This window comes from Triturus cristatus, chromosome 5_1, assembly GCF_964204655.1.
Source record: "Triturus cristatus chromosome 5_1, aTriCri1.1, whole genome shotgun sequence".
NCBI classification, from domain to species: domain Eukaryota; kingdom Metazoa; phylum Chordata; class Amphibia; order Caudata; family Salamandridae; genus Triturus; species Triturus cristatus.
Window position 1 is genome coordinate 804,789,985 of NC_140587.1, and position 15,877 is coordinate 804,805,861.

General features: G+C 45.2%; 1 protein-coding gene across 2 annotated transcripts in view; it reads right to left on the minus strand.

The window, feature by feature from the left end:
* Positions 1-15,877, minus strand: part of LPIN2 (lipin 2) — a 560,786-nt gene that overhangs the window by 243,922 nt on the left and 300,987 nt on the right. For both annotated transcript variants that reach the window (XM_085605827.1, XM_085605826.1), the window contains exon 9: positions 3,244-3,431. In XM_085605827.1, coding sequence (XP_085461953.1) covers positions 3,244-3,431 — 188 coding nt within the window. The remainder of the gene's footprint in view (positions 1-3,243; positions 3,432-15,877) is intronic.

Sequence of the window (15,877 nt, forward strand, 5' to 3'; positions counted from 1 at the left end):
TCTGCCTCTAGGAGCCATGTGGACAGATGGAGGCCCTTCTGTGGAGGTTTTCTCCCTTTCTTAAAGACCATGAAGGTGGATTGTTTTTCTGTCTTTCAAAGTCTCTCTAGAAAACATCTGGCAATGGTAACAAGACTGTCAGATGGGTAGCTGGTAGACATAACATGCAGGAAGAATGAGGGTCTGCCTTTGCCTTATTTTTGCCACAGGCAGGGCACTTGAAAAACAATGAAGGCATTTGTTGACAAGAAAAAAAGTGTTTTCTTGTCAGGAAAAAGTAGTTACTCACTCTAAATAAGAAAAGACGTTGACTAAGCGCCGAAAAAATTGTTTTCTAAAGAGATTTTTTGACAGAAAATCAAAAAATGAGTGAGTTATATATTATAAATATGCTCCGGAGTCCATGTGCGGGAATATTCAGTGCTTATGACTATTGATGAGGATCCCCTGGAGGAGAACTTCTGGTTCTCTTTGGCACAGTTGTGTCCTAATGATTTTATAAACCACCTTACTATTGATCTTAACTGAAATAGCCTTCAATTAAACCCTTAACACTTCCATCACTGCAGGTTATGGTGAAGCTATTCTCCTGGAAAATAACTTAGCAGAATTGCCTTGACAGTTATTAATTTCAAAGAGGCAGGCAGTTAAAATATTATTGAGTGAGCATTTACCAGCATTGCCTTATGCTGAGGCAACTAGGTACCTAAAGGGGGATCAGAAGAAAATGGAGACAGGAAAGAGGAGACAGGAGAGAGGAGGAAGGAAAGAGGAGACAGGAGAGAGGAGGGAGCAAAGAGGAAGGGAGGGAGAGAGGGACTGAGAGAGAGAGTATATGGAGCAAAAATAAGTTCAAAATAAACCATCACAAAAGGTAAAACACTAGTGACAGCACACTGATACTGCCACCTTCTTCGTAAGAGAACTGGGGACCCCAGGGCTCTGCAAAGCCCATTCAGAGGGGTCCACAACTACTTAGAAAATGAAATAATATTAACAGATTAATAATGTGTTCAAAATTATATATTGAGTTTCTTTATCTATGTAAAGTTCTGTAAATGTGAAGAAATTTGAAATGGGAGGCTAAAAATTAAGTAGGTATCCTAAGATTGAGCCATGGGAGGAGTGCAAGTGCATTAAACAAAATACAGTATGGACAATAAGTGGCCGCAATTTAATTTAGAAACACTCCAAATTTCGATTTAAAAAAAAAAGTTTCTAAAAATATTTGTTTGTGAATTAAATAAAATATTTACTCATTTGTGTATTTGTTGCATCAATGCTAGTTTCTGTATTTTTTGTGCATTGTTTTGCATGTTTCAAATCATCTAAAATGCATAGGCCGGGGTCCCCAGCGACAAGCAATGATTATGTGGGGGTCCGCGGATTCTAAAAATGATTTAGTGGAGGTCCCCGGGTACCAGTAATGATTAGGTAGGTGTCCTAAGAATTCAAAAAGTTAAGAACCACTGGTCAAGTACATGTAAAAATCGAACAGACAAACATTTGAATTCCTGCCAGTAATGTTTTATCACCCCACTCTACATAGCCTGATCTTTTCCTTCCCATCTTAAATATGCACATACACTGTTCTCCTTAATATTCTCCACAGGACAGTCTGAATACCTCAGTGAGAATCTCTGAATCACAGCCTGCATAGGAGCACTCCCTGAGCCAGCTACATAAGTTGCACCTTAATCACACCTACTTAACACCAAAGATGAGCATTTCGTGAACACACAGGAGCTAAAGCTCAGAACGGCAAAGAGTGAAAACTCATCTCTATTTACTCCTTGTGTATCAATAAATAATTTAAAGAAGATTTTGTGCTGCTAGATTTCCTACCAGCACTTCCAAATGCTCAACTGCAAATAAAAATCAATTTGCACTCAAATATACTGCCTGACTTATAGTCCATGCCAGGTTTCAGATTTGAGTTGCGACATAGTGCAGCCAAGCGTGTATGCTGGACAACATACACAATTTTATAGAGCTACTATCTGCACTCTTAGCAGTCTCTCGTGCCAACAATCATGAGTTCTTTGTGGACCACTTAGAGGACATGTCAGACGGTTTCAAATGTCATAAATTGGTTACAGTTGTTACCAATCAAAAAGGTTAAGGCCGAATTACATAAATAATACCCCGCAGGAACAATTGTAAAAATCATTCTTGACATTTAGAAATGTTCCCACTTGACAAAGACATAGGTTAAGGATAGCAGCTCCTATCCATGGCTTGTCATCTGGTATGCCAGACACGACCTTGCTACTCTTGATTTACGCTGGGTCCATAGGGCTCTGGCTACTTTTTGTACAATCCAATCATTCCCTTACCCTAGCTGCTGATAGCAAATGAGTCTGTGGTGGGATGAGAATGAAGAAAGAGGTCAAACTTGTCTCAGACAGTAAAAGGTTGTGCCATGTCACCTCTAATTCTTCTAATTCAAAACATGAGTCTACGTATATAAAAAACATTTTGGACTATCCTGTGGCCCCATAAACCTTGACTGGATACACCCTTGCCAAAGGGTAGGAGGAATCTGGCAAACCATTAACTGGTGGGCACTCAATAACTCAAAATGTTTTCCTTCTCCATTCCAAAAGCAGCAACAAACTCTAGAATTTGGGCCAACTATTTCCATTACACAGTAATCCGTGAGAAAGAACAATACATTTATATAGAAATCTCAGCTTTGAACTGCAAATACAATCTATTTTGGACTCTCAGACAAAAACCACCCTGAGTTACACAAAATCTCAGACTGTGCTGGAATGCTCAGATCTGGTCAAAAACCCCAAGAAACCAACAAGAGAACATGAAAAGCACCGACATGGTCAGCATCATAAGCCAACTTCAATTTAAGACACAATGGAAGTCTTTAACAGGGCTTATCAAACTTCACTAGATATGAACATTCACAAAGTTTCGGTCTACAACTCCCAAAATTCAACAGTCATGCAGTCAATTTCATGAATATGGACTGGAAATAGCTTTCCTTCCTGGGGTACACGTACAGTATCAACCCCCAATCATAAGCCCTGCAGATAAAATACTATGAGGCCTTGAGGAATCTATTTACTTTACTGCAAACACAACAATGTAAGTGCACATCATCACATGGATCTCAGTCCAAAGGTAATTTGTTTTCCAGTTATCTATACATAGCAAGATTCATGCCTTCATTAATTCATTGTAAACATGAATATCCAAATCGAGGAAAACCCCGATATTCTTTCATACCTTTTGAGATTTCTCCATTTTCACTGAGACCACCACAGAGAGAAAGTGTGACATCAGGCAAATCCATGGCTGAATCAGACAGGCACTCAGTGCCACTGTCAGCAGCATTGCTTCCCACAGACTGTGGCGACTGGGAACCTGAGAGGGTATCAGACTCTGGCCACTGCACAGAACCAGGATCAGATTCACTGTGGATGAGACACACAGGATGTGTTAGACATGTAATGAATCAATTTATGACAACCAAAAAGGTGTGAATAAAGGTTTTGAGAATCCTTTTTTTTTTTTTAAATTTAGGCAACTGAAATTGTATCTTTAGCTTTTTTATATCTTCGTAGAATATTCACATTTCTATAATGAACTTTCTATGGATCAATACTCAAAAACTGAATGTCAGCCTGTGCCCAATAGGGAGGGAAGTAATAGGCACAATACTCAATGATCAAAAGGGTTTTCAAAGCTTTATCAAATCAAGTTCCAGGTCAGGAATTCGTTTTCTGGCAAGATGACGGTAGTGAGTGCTAAGATCAAACAAGCTGCAGCTTCGCAAAACCTGGGACAATACAATTAGCCAGGCAGTACACTAATTTAAAGGAAGCTGCTTTGCTGGCTTCCCTTTAACTTAAGCCATAAACATAATACTTTAAATCACACATATTAACATCTAGCTCATGGAAATCTAGGTTATTCCATAAGTGAAGTGTAAGGTCTAAGCATAAAAAACATTATGCCTGGGTTCCAATGAACAACTTGGCATCAAGCACAAAAAAAACGTGAAGCGCACAGAACAGCACTTTTTGGTGGCACTTAAGAGAATATTGCTAACAAGCAAAAACGGCAAATAACTCTGAACTGATTTACATTTAATGCAACAAACTGTGTGCTACCAGCTTAATCGGCTCAAAAAGGTTTTTGTTCAATGTTGACAGAATTAGGTGACCTATAATTGGTTCCTTCAAATCTGGATTCCACACTTCAAAGACATGCAAGTATTTTTAATTCTTCACATATGGAACAAGGAGGCCAATAGGTCTGGTGTTAAAAAGAATGTTGTATGGTAATGTGAAGCATTACCAGTAAATAGCATGGGAATTTATATGTATGTGTGTGGAAGCGAAGAACAGCAGTGTTGCTTAAAAGGGCAGGTGACAGATGTACTGTCAAGACAGACCTAAACATCATTGGAGGTTAATGACTGTCCTCCTCTCATCTATGCTGATACCAGAGAAAACCATAATACATTATCTACTTATCTGAGACACTTTAATAGCATTACAGTGTTATGTGTGTGCCCCTGAAAGTTCAAGCCCAGTCAGCTGGATAAAAAAACTAAATAATCATAGCTGTGTGGAAGGCAAGCACTTTTTCTCTGGAAGGACAGAACGCCTGCCCTATTAAAACGTACTCCTGGCTTGCAACCCATGGGCGGAGCCACAGCCCCCTTCTAGTCAAGCTCACATAATTGTCTGGCGACTGTTGTACTGTCAAGCCAGACCATAACAAGCATTTGCAATGCAATAGGCCTCGCAACTGCAAGATATTGAGCTATTGGCATTGTAAATGACAATGAGTTTTATTTATGTTTAACAAACCTGCAGTAATAAAAGACATTGTCGTTTACAATACCAATAGGTAAAAGTTTCGAAAACGCGGGACATATTGCATTGCAAATGCTTGTTTACCAAAAACCTCGATGTCAGCATTAACCCTTCAGATACAGTTGCGTTTTGTACCAAAAAGTGGGGGGGAAGGCATGTTGTGCTGATCGATTCTGACCATTTTGAACCACTGACTGTGTATTATCTATAATAGATGAATAAGGCCGGCCCACTGTGTTTGGTTTGATTGTGAGCAACACCCTACTGGTGCACAGTTGCTTGACTCTCTGCCAGGACAGTGGTGTGGTGCCGTTTTGGCAGCTTTCATTTTCTTCACTCTTGGCGGAACTCTTCCCAGATCTTTGAGCAGTGCAAAAACATTTTTATATATGTCTTTTCTGGCTTCTTCTATCTTACTGAAGGTTTAATTCCCTCCCCTAAAATATTTCAAAGTGTTGAGACCCTCCCAGGCCCTGCGTGTAGTGAACAAGGTATGCAGGGCAGGACTGCACTGTATCCTAATGCTTACACGTCGATAAGACTGTGTGTATTTATGCGCTTGATGCAAAAGGCGCCCTCTTCTAGGTGCTAACAAGGCGCAGCCACTCTGCACTAACCATCATGATACAGGGGAGTGATTCTGATCTCCGAGCCGAGTGCTGGCATCACTACCCGCCGCTTCCACAGACACACGGCTCGAGGCAATGACATGATTTCATGTAATCCTCTTGCAGCAACATGGCAGCCGCGGCCGATGCTGATGACATTTAAGGGAAGCCGCCAGTATCTGAGCTTCACAGGCAGATCACGGCTCGCCATAAAAACCACAGGACAGCTGCATTCTGCCCTCCCTGGAGGGGCACACAGACCCGGTCATGGAACCGAACCCTCACTGCGAGGGCGACATCCTCGCAGTACAGTATGCTGGCTGTATTGTGTTGTCATTGTATTTATATAGCGCATACAACCCCTGACGAGGCGTTGTCGTCAGAGGTAGTATGTATGCCGTGTTTGAAAGTGAAAGCAGGCATGGCGAGGAAAGCACGCCTGCCCGCAGTAGGAGAAACCCCTTAGAGAAGACTGTGTAGTGTGGGTATTTATGCGCTTTATGCAAAAGCCCTTAATCAATTAACACCCACGATTAACCGCCAAGAGGAAGTTTAATTTGTTGTGTACGCTGTATTTAATGTGGGCCACTGGAATTATGCCGGAAGAGAGGGCCAAATTCAGAGACAAGAAAAGGCCACCCGTACTGCAAGAAATGTAAATTATGCGGCGTAATGTGGCACGTTTTGACAGTATTATCATTTATTACATTCTTTTGTGATTTTTCTCACACTTATTTAACACTGCCGGGCCATTGGTTGCGCCTCATTAGTACCAGTAATATAGCAATTAGCAATAGAAAGCATGACCTTTGCAAAGGATCTTCCACTCGGCAGCAGCACGTATCACTGTAGTTTTAGTAACTTTTGAATCGTTTGAGCAAGAAGCAATTTTTTTGTTAAAATCTGAAGTTATGCAGCAGACGATGGATTGTATGACAAATATGGCAAATCCATAATTATGCGGGAAAACGCTGCGGCCGCATAATCGCATAATTCTAGTGGCCCTGAATATAACACGGGGGGCCCAAGTTTGCTATGTTCATGCGTGACCAACTCATGGACTCCAGATTTTCCCTTAGCATTCTGTGATTTGTAATCATGACTTTACAAAGTGATAACCAGAGACTACGAGTACCATAATGCACCCTGGCCATAGTGAGGCACTGAAGCATGGGCCTGGGCAACTTGAGAACTCTGTCTCTTTCACTGCTAAAGGCAGCTACCCTAAAATCACCCTAATGAGCCACCAGACGCGGCCGAAGAGCGCACTCCGGTTCACTTGGAGCACACTGTCGGACCCCAGAGATCAGCTGAAAGCCAACTGAAGAACCTTGGAGACCTTCTTAATCAGATCAAAGTTTAAAATAACACTTGCATCTTCCCTTGAAATGGAACTCGAATGCACCCTCGATCACAGCTTTGGCACTTGACAGTACCCTCCGCATTTAAATGCACTCTCAGCTTTAGCTTTGGCACTGGAAAGCGTCCTCAGCATTTAAATGGACCCCCAGCTTTGACACTCAAATGCGCCCTCACCTTTGGCACTCAAATGCACCCTCAGCTTTGGCACTTTAATGTGACCTCAGCATTTAAATGCACCCTCAGCCTTCACACTTGAATGCGCTCTCACCTTTGCCACCCGAAAACACCCTCGGCATTTAAATGCGCCCCCGACCTCCGCTTTGGCACTAGACTGCACCCCAACCTCAGTTTTGGCACTCAAATGCACACTCAGAATTTAAATGCACCCTCAGCCTTAGCTTTGACACTGGAACTCACCCTCCTCTTTGGCGCTCGAATGCACTCTCGGCCATGACACTCAAATGCATCCTCACCGATGGCACGTGAATGCACCTCCGCTTCAGCTTTGCAACTCGAAAGCACCCTCAACATTTAAATGCACCCTCAACCTCCGCTTTGGCACTCGAATGCACCCCCAACCTCAGCTTTGGCACTCGAATGCACCCCCAACCTCAGCTTTGGCACTCATATGTACTTTCAGGTTCCATTATACCCAGTGCTTCAAATGTGCAGGCACTGTCCGGTGCTGTGTACCTGCACTTTTTCAATTTGAAAGGGAGAGTACCAGCACTTCGGCACTGCTGCAATACATTTAATGGAAAGTACCGTGTGAGAAGTTGGCCTGATGTATGATGTCACTAGTTCTAGTGTACACCTTATATCAGTCCAAATACCCTTATGGTGATTGGTTGTAAAGTCAACCTTATAGACCAGCTATCCTAGTGGTAGCATGGACAAGAGCAGTCTTAGGCTAAACTCTGAATGGCATGTGAAGCCAGCTGTGATACCATATATAATCCCTTGAATACCAAATGAAAGGACACCACAACAGATATATATATATAAAATAAAGTGTATTTATTCTAGTCAAACCCTCAGCACTCTTTGAGATTAGAGGTAAGTACAACACAGTCTTATTTAAGCATACATTAAGTCACACAGGTAAGTAATACAGTTAGGCCCTAGGGGCCATGCAAACCATATACTAAGTAAGTGGTATAAGAACCACTGTCACGGAAATAGAATAGGCCTAGGCCTAGGGAATCGCTGGGGCTACACTACACTAGCGTTAGTTAGGAAGTGGGAGGCCCACGGGATTCGTGTCCAGAGTGGAAACACTCACGCGTAATGCGTAAAAGTCAATAGCAATAGTACAGTTTAGAAAACGGTAGATTTAGGACACTTCCGGAGTAGCTAGGAAGTTGAGACTTGAAAACTAGACACTAGGATAGTCACTATCCTGATGAGCACCGGAGTACCCAAGTTACCTAGCCCACAGGCTGCGGGTGCATAGGGGTGAAGATGCGTCGTTTTCGTCGTCGACTCCTATGGGTGCCTGAAGAAAGATGCTGACAGGCAGTCAGTGAAGAGTGTCCGGTGGATCCCAAGGCTGGGATCAAGAAGAGAAGAAACCTGCAAGCAGAAGGGACAGAGTCATGGTCACTAGCCAGTGACCACGTGGAATCAGGAAGGAACCAGGCGATGTCGTGAAGATTGCAGGTGAAGGTGAAGCTTGTCGCTGCAGCCAGGAGGACCAGGAAGCGTCGAGGACGACCAGGACCAGGAGGCGAGCTGTCCCACGAAGGCTCTTGCTGTCGGCGGCGTCGAAGTTGGACTAGGACTCACCAAGCCTTGGCAAGCGGAACCCACGAAGAACGAAGGACTTGCTTCTGGTGCAGACCGGGAGGGTCTGGGGTGCTTCTTCTTTGCAGAGAAGCGGGAGCCAGTCTGGAGGAGCCAAACCAGCGCAGAAGATTTCAGGGTGCGTCGTCACAAAGGCCACTAACCGGCGGGCAAGCAACCGGACAGACGCGGCAAGCAGGAAAATGCTGAAGGGCCCCACGCAGGACTCGTGGAGTGTGGGGGGCTGATCTTCGGTGCAGATGGTGCTTGGGGTTGGGGCTTCTCAATCCCCGGTGCACAACTTCGAGGGTACCTCAGAAGCTGCGCTTTAAGTTACTAGCCACTTTTTCCAGGTAGCCGGTCCCACGTCGCTCGTCGCCTCCACGGATCTCAGCTCTGCTGTAGATGTGGATCAGGGTCGGAGAAGTCTGGAAGTCAAGGCTCTGGTCGGGCTCTGCAGTCGGTTCCTCGTAGAACGTGGGCAAAGCAAAGGGTAGTCTCTTGATGGTGCCTGTTTGCACAGGGTAGCCACTCCTTGGCTACAAGGGAGATTCTTCAGTCTTCTTCTTTCGTCGAATGTCGAAGGTCCAGAGTTTCTGTTCAGTTTTGCAGGTTCAGGATAATCTAAAGTCTTGAGGCCCAACTCCCACTCTTATACTAATCTGGGGGGCTGGGATACCTGCTAGGTCACGCCTTATGGGTGGGACCTGGGAGGGGGTGGTTACACCAACTTCCCTTTGTCCAGTTTCGCGCCAGAGCTGGGGCTGGAGTGCCCCAGCGCCGGTTTGAACTGGACTATGCAAGGAACACCTTGTGTGCCCCAGGCATGTCTCATTCCTTTCAGCCCACCCTGCCCCAATACACTAAAGGCTGTCTGGGGAGGTGCTAGCACCTCCCCAAGCAGGAAACCTATTGTCCAGGCCTCCCTGGCTGGGATCACTCCCAGCTGCAGGAGGTCAGACTTGTGTCGTGGCAGCAGCATCCATTTTGTGATGCTGAGGCTTTGGTCAGAGGCTAACAGTTGAAGTATGATTTTAACATGTCTTTCCCTCTAGAAGGGGGGAATAATATTCTCATGTCCAGAAATGGCATGGGGGTATTATTCCACAGTGTTAGACACCTTACACGACATGTTTCGATAAAGCCAAACCATAGTTACTATAACCGTCTAAGATTATAAGGCACTTTAAGAGTATATGGTAGGCTATATCATAGAACAGCTATAAGGACAAGGTTCCGAAAGCTGCAGACAGGCTCAGCTCATGCTAGAGCACCATCTTACATGTTACCAAGCACTCTGCCTCCAGGATTGTCAAGGCCTGCCATAGGAGTGACTGATAGGTACACATGTGTCTATATGTAAGTTAGGTATAGGAATACTACACCTAAGCAAGGGGTGATTACAAGACCTTGCCCCAGCTGAATGATCAGCCAGTTGTGTCAAAATGGAAGGCCAGGCCAGGGGTGGCATAATACATGCTGCAGCCCCTGGTAGGCCTAGGGTACACCTATGCCCTGGGTACCTAGGGTACACTGTACAGGGGCCAATAAGGTGATCCTATCCAAATGGGTTATGCACCTAAAGTACATAGTATTAATTTAGAGAGAGAACAGCAGGGCTGTGGGTCTGATTAGCAGGCCCACAGCCACATCTAAGTCGAAAACCAGTAAAGCAAAAGCAAAAAGTGGGGGTGAACATAGAAAGCAGACCCTACTCTCCTACATACCGGCACTTCTCAGGAGCAAGGAGGCACTCTAAAGAGTGAATACCTGCAATTCTCCTGTTCCATCTAAAGCACTGACTGACCACAGTGTTACAATCTGAATCTCACCTAAAACATACAATGGGACCACGCTGATGCATTACGAACCACGCTCAGGCACAGAGGCCTAAAATAAAATGGCGGGCCCACCTGCCTCTCCCTAATATCCACCCGTTAGAGCGTATGGGGTCCCAGGATGGTGGGAGTGACCTCCCTGTGTGACGACCATCGCCCCCGCCCCGGAGTCTGTTATCCCTGCAGGAACTGTTAAAACACACACGTGCACCACACGGCTCCCCAAAACACAGCATTACTCCACAAAGCTTAGTTCCCCACAGTAACCTACCTTTATGCTTGGCTAACGCGCGGTTGTGTAATCGTGTCCCACTGGCTGCTAGTGACTAGCACATGCAGGCTGAGCTGAAGTATGATAAAAAGTAAACATTTACACGCCCCATGGCAGACAGTGAACGCAGAACAATTTAACAAAAGGTGCGACGGACATAAATATGTTACAACATGTTGCTTTTGTAGCTAAGATTCAGACTTGACATCTCACACAATAAGGAAGTAGTAAAGGAAGTGCTGCACGGCATGTGTGACATATTTAAAAAAAAAAAACGCCACTGGCAAGATGCGGCGAGATGCAGCGAAATACAAAAGTGAAACCGATACATCTAACAACCAATTAACGAAGCCCCGTCGAGCCCGCCGTGAGAAAAAGAAACCCCGTGCGCGTGCACATCTCCTGTCTGGGCAGGCACGGCAAACAGGAGACTGGGAGGGAACAAACATGACTCCCTTGCAATCAAAGGAGAGCATTTTTGACATGCGCCAATGAAAAACATGGGTGGAGCTTCCACCCCGCATCCGAAGCAAAACAGACGACAATAGCGTCGCTAGGCGAGACCTAAAAAGGGGTGGCCAGGTTAACTCTTTTACACAGGAGGAAGAGAGAAAGACAGTAATGGATTTGTTCTTTATCCCAATGAAATCCAGTATGGTTATGCTAGCCTAGTTCCAAGCCCACTCAAGCTGATCAAGTCCCTTATCTCTGCAACTCAAGCAAGTTAATCTGAAAATTCTCCTTAATTGCTGTTCACTGTGAAAGTATGGACCAGATTAGCGGAACAGTCTTCGTTCAGAGGCATTCATGATCAAATCTACATTGGGAGAGGGACGAAAAAGGTTAATTTACGGTTCAATGTTTCGCTAAAATGAAAAAGGTTGAACTCTTGGATAAAAATGTGGGCTCCATTGTCTTGTACTCTGTCTGGGAAGCTTTAAAGGTGAATGTCTGTGGGAAGGCTATTGCTAAAAGATCTAGCTTGCTGAAGGATATTCGGAGACGGCTCCAGAAGAGCGAATAAGAACTCACCTTTTTTAATAAACTACACTCACTGGTACCTTGGACAACATCAATACATTACTGCTGGAATATAGGGACTGGATTGAGAGAGAGTTGAAATTAATTGGTAAATATGAGCCGGCTCACGTTGGGGGAGGGAGAATGCACCATTAGGGACCCTAACACAATTACTTGTATATGCTCCGCCCGTATCCAACTTTGACATCCCTGTGCACCCTTCACATCGAGATAGTGCATTATGAATTAAATTGCTTCCTACAATGCAAAACTATATTATTAAGGTGATAGATAGTTTTCTGAAGAAGAGGGTGCGGGGGAGTGGCTTGGGGGGATTCAGTCCCACCAAATGTTATAAATCATACAAGGATATTCTTGCTCCTTCTAAATGTCTATAATGAAGCACGCAATTTGGGATACCTGCTCCCTTTCACCGGGGAAGCAATTTCTGTTCTCTTTAAGCAGCCAGGTAATGATTATTAGTGCTGTTATCTCTGGACACATGTTTCTAGGTTTAGCCCTTCATCAGTAGAGAGCAGAGAAAAGTCATCTGGGGTTGTTGAAATGCTGCTCAAGTCTTCACATGTCACAGTACCACTACAGAGGCACATCCCAGGTTAGCTCGTCAGCTCACTGCTCTCTAAAGATGAAGGATGAAATCGAGGAACATGTGTCTAGAGATGTACAGCACTATCTGCACCATATTGGTGAAAAACTACAGTTAATAATTAAGTAAGCGTTATGTGTGTACTGTATTTACCACAATGTAAAGGGGTGAACTGTGCTGGGATGGGAGGCTCTGTGCTCCCAACCTTCTTTCTGTTTAAAAGGCTCCCTTGAGCCAACAAGCTGACAAGTTTTCAAGATGGTGTGCCTGTGAGTGGTACTGGGACCTGTGAAGACTTTGGCAACATTTCCAGCAACCTCAGATTAAATCGCTTTTTGTTCTCTACTGATGAAGGATGAAATACAGAAACGCATGTCTAGAGATGTACAGCACTATCTGCACCAACTTTGGTGAAGAACTACAGTTAATATTGAAGTAAGCGCTAATTGTGTACTGTATTTACCAAAATGCAAAGGGGTTAACTGTGCAGGGATGTGAGGCAGTGTGCTCACACACCCTTTCAAATATGGATAATCCGTTTCAAGCAAAAAATGGCTACCCTTAGATTGCCCCCTTACGTTGGGAGAGGATGGGTATTACTGCCCTGGCATCAGGACTGATGCCAGGGCAGGCCATGCTCCATAACTTGCATACACTTTTTGCAAATTCATCTGGTGGTCGAAGCAGTCTCGACTTGAAGGAGAAGGCCTTTGTTCCACTGAAGTTGCCATCCCTGAGAGCCGTTTTGGAGCTTATGGGCTTAAAGAGTTACATTGTTAATCTGATGAAACTGCTATTCGCTGACTCACAGCCTCAGAGTGAAGGTAAACAGAGCCCTCTCGTCACACTTCGCGATTGGTAGGGGAGCTTGTAAGCTGTGCTCCTGCCCCCATTCCTATTTCTTTTGCCCTTGAGCCGCAGGCTTGTAGGCTGAGGCAAGGCACTCTCAGAAAGGGATTTTTTTCCTGGCTCTGCAGATACTACTACTTTATGCAGATTATATATTATTTATTAAGAACACCAGAGCTAGCTTACCCCAGCTGATGGGGGAGATCATTAGGTGTGGAGAATATCCTGCACTCCTTAATAATTGGGGCAAAACGGAGCTGTCCCCCCCTTCGATCTTAGAAAGTTTCTGAGAAGGTAGATTCCTCAACAAGGCAAGGCTGCAGGCTGGATCCGAAGTTCGACTCGGCAACGATAGACTGGCGAAAGACAAGCTCTTGGTCAAGCTGTCAACGAAGGCAGGCAAAACTCTTAACAGGAAAAGCTTGAAGTTCACCCCCAGGAAGCGTTTGATTTCAATTGGATGCAACTCTGCATCAGGCGCCATGAATATTGCTATCTTCTGACTCGCGCGATTTTCTGAAAGTTGGAATTCCACGGCAGGGTAAGGCTGCTGGCTGGAGCTGAAGAGGGTACAACATCATCAGATGCTGTTTAGCGTTGTTGCCAGCAGACTGGCTTGACAGATTGCTTCCAGTCTTCTGACAGTTCTGCAGGTGAAAAGTATTGAAAAAGGTTTTTGGTTTGGGCAGGAGGGGCACACTCCAGCACCAGCTAAGGGTTCCAGGACCTCAGGAAAAGAACATGGGGGTCAGGACTCACTACAACGGAAGCCACAGCAGAGGCCAGGCAGGTCAAGTTGAAACTGGTCAGCTGGGCTCCTTCATGAATGTGGGCTTCTTGCAGCTATTGTTCATGTAACTTAACAGGAGGTCAATCAACCGACCCTTGTAGTCCACGTCTTTGTTCTGGGTACAAAACCAAAAGGGAAAAAGTTCACAGGGGTAACCCTACCCCCTTGTGCATCAGATCCTGTGTGCCCTAGTGCAAATAATTCTACAGTGCCCCTCTCAACCTAAAACTCAGATGTCAGAGCTTTTCTTACTTTGTGCAGAGCTCCTGTGGCCACCCTAGAACTGTGGTCAGGGAAATGACCAAACTCTCTCCTGTGGTCCCTCAAAACTTGTTCTGAGAGCAGATTCTCTCCCACTGTGATTGGCAAGGCAGACAATAGAGGTGGCAGGCCCAGTTGTTCAGTACATCTCCCTGTGACATTTGTAGACCCTTTTGAAATCAATTAAGTTGGTTGGTGCTGTGAGCAAGATGTGTCAGCGTGAGTCCACACCACTCAGCCGCTCACGCCGTGCCGGAGATACATCGACAATCGGCTATGCTGACTGACCTGTGATGCCGACCCAGAAACCGAGCATAACGCAAGCGGGCAGTCTCTACGATTAGACCATCGGGACTGACTTGGACGCTGGAAACGGCTGCGGGGTGCTCGCCTTTGTAAGAGCGCTCCAGGAACTTTTCACTCGTTGGCTGGTCTGCTACATTGTTGCCTCAGTGTTTTGCTCGGTCTCCAATGAGCTGGAATTAAGGCTGAAAGGGAGATGGAAGTGGAGCCGGATTATGTCGACCAGGAGTGTAAAAATCAACAAAATGAAAGCCGCCCAAGGGGATGTTGTGGTGATGGACAACCCACCCAAAGGTAAACGGGAGGCTAGCGGTTTCAAAAAGACGACAGGGAGACTTGGGGGTGGCGGAGCCACAAAGGAAGGTGCAGGTCTTCAGCCCTCTGTCGCCAAACTTTTTTGGAGGAGTTAAGGCACCACTTTCTATATCAGACTTTACACTCCACCCTGAGAGCAAACTTGATTGCTCATTATTAGATAAGCAAGGGGATCTGAACTTCAGGCAAACGGCAACCGCCCAAAAGGAAAACTGTACCTCTGTCAAGCCCGAGGAAATTGTGGCACCAAGGGGACAACAGGAAGGCCCAGAAGGACTGACAGACCCCAAAAACTTTAATCTCACCCCAGTTCCTACTGAAGGAAACACCGGAACCATAGCAGATTTAGGAATAACGGCACCATCTGCCTCTGTCGCTCTAACTCTAGACTCTGCTTCGACAAACTACGTAGAAGAGGGAGGGTCCAAATTCCCAACAGCCGGCACCACTAACTTTATCCCTAGATTGGAAGTTAATCCTGGCCCCCAAGTTCCCCAGACTCTTGAGCTTACCGGTGAACATTTCTATTCTGTGTCGGACGGCTCTATGTCCACAACAGATTAAGGCGGAACCAGCTCAAGCGGAGACAATGGCACCGATCCTTTCCAAAGACACGAACTGTTTAGCGCCAGAAAAAGATCTGCAATGAGGCAAAAAGACCCAGCCAGCTTTAAGTGGGACTACTCAGACTCTCAGATGTCTTTCCCCCTTGACGAAGAAGCTGATCAGACATCACTTTGGGAAAACCTAAAAACCACATCAGAGTCCACGACAGAACCCTCTTTAGCCTCTATTCTAGCTTCAATCAAGCAATTCCAAGAAGAGACCCGCTCTGACAGCCACTTAGCTAATTTAGGGGAGGGGTGGGGGGCTAACTGTACTGTGGTGGAGGGATCAATGACACTTGTCCTCACTTTATTGGTCTTAGTTACTGTGAAACTATATTGGAAGTTAAAATAATCAAAAGGGCAAAAAAAGGAAAAAAACGGAGAAAACTGAGTAAACTTGTGGTAACAAAGGAGAAGAAACT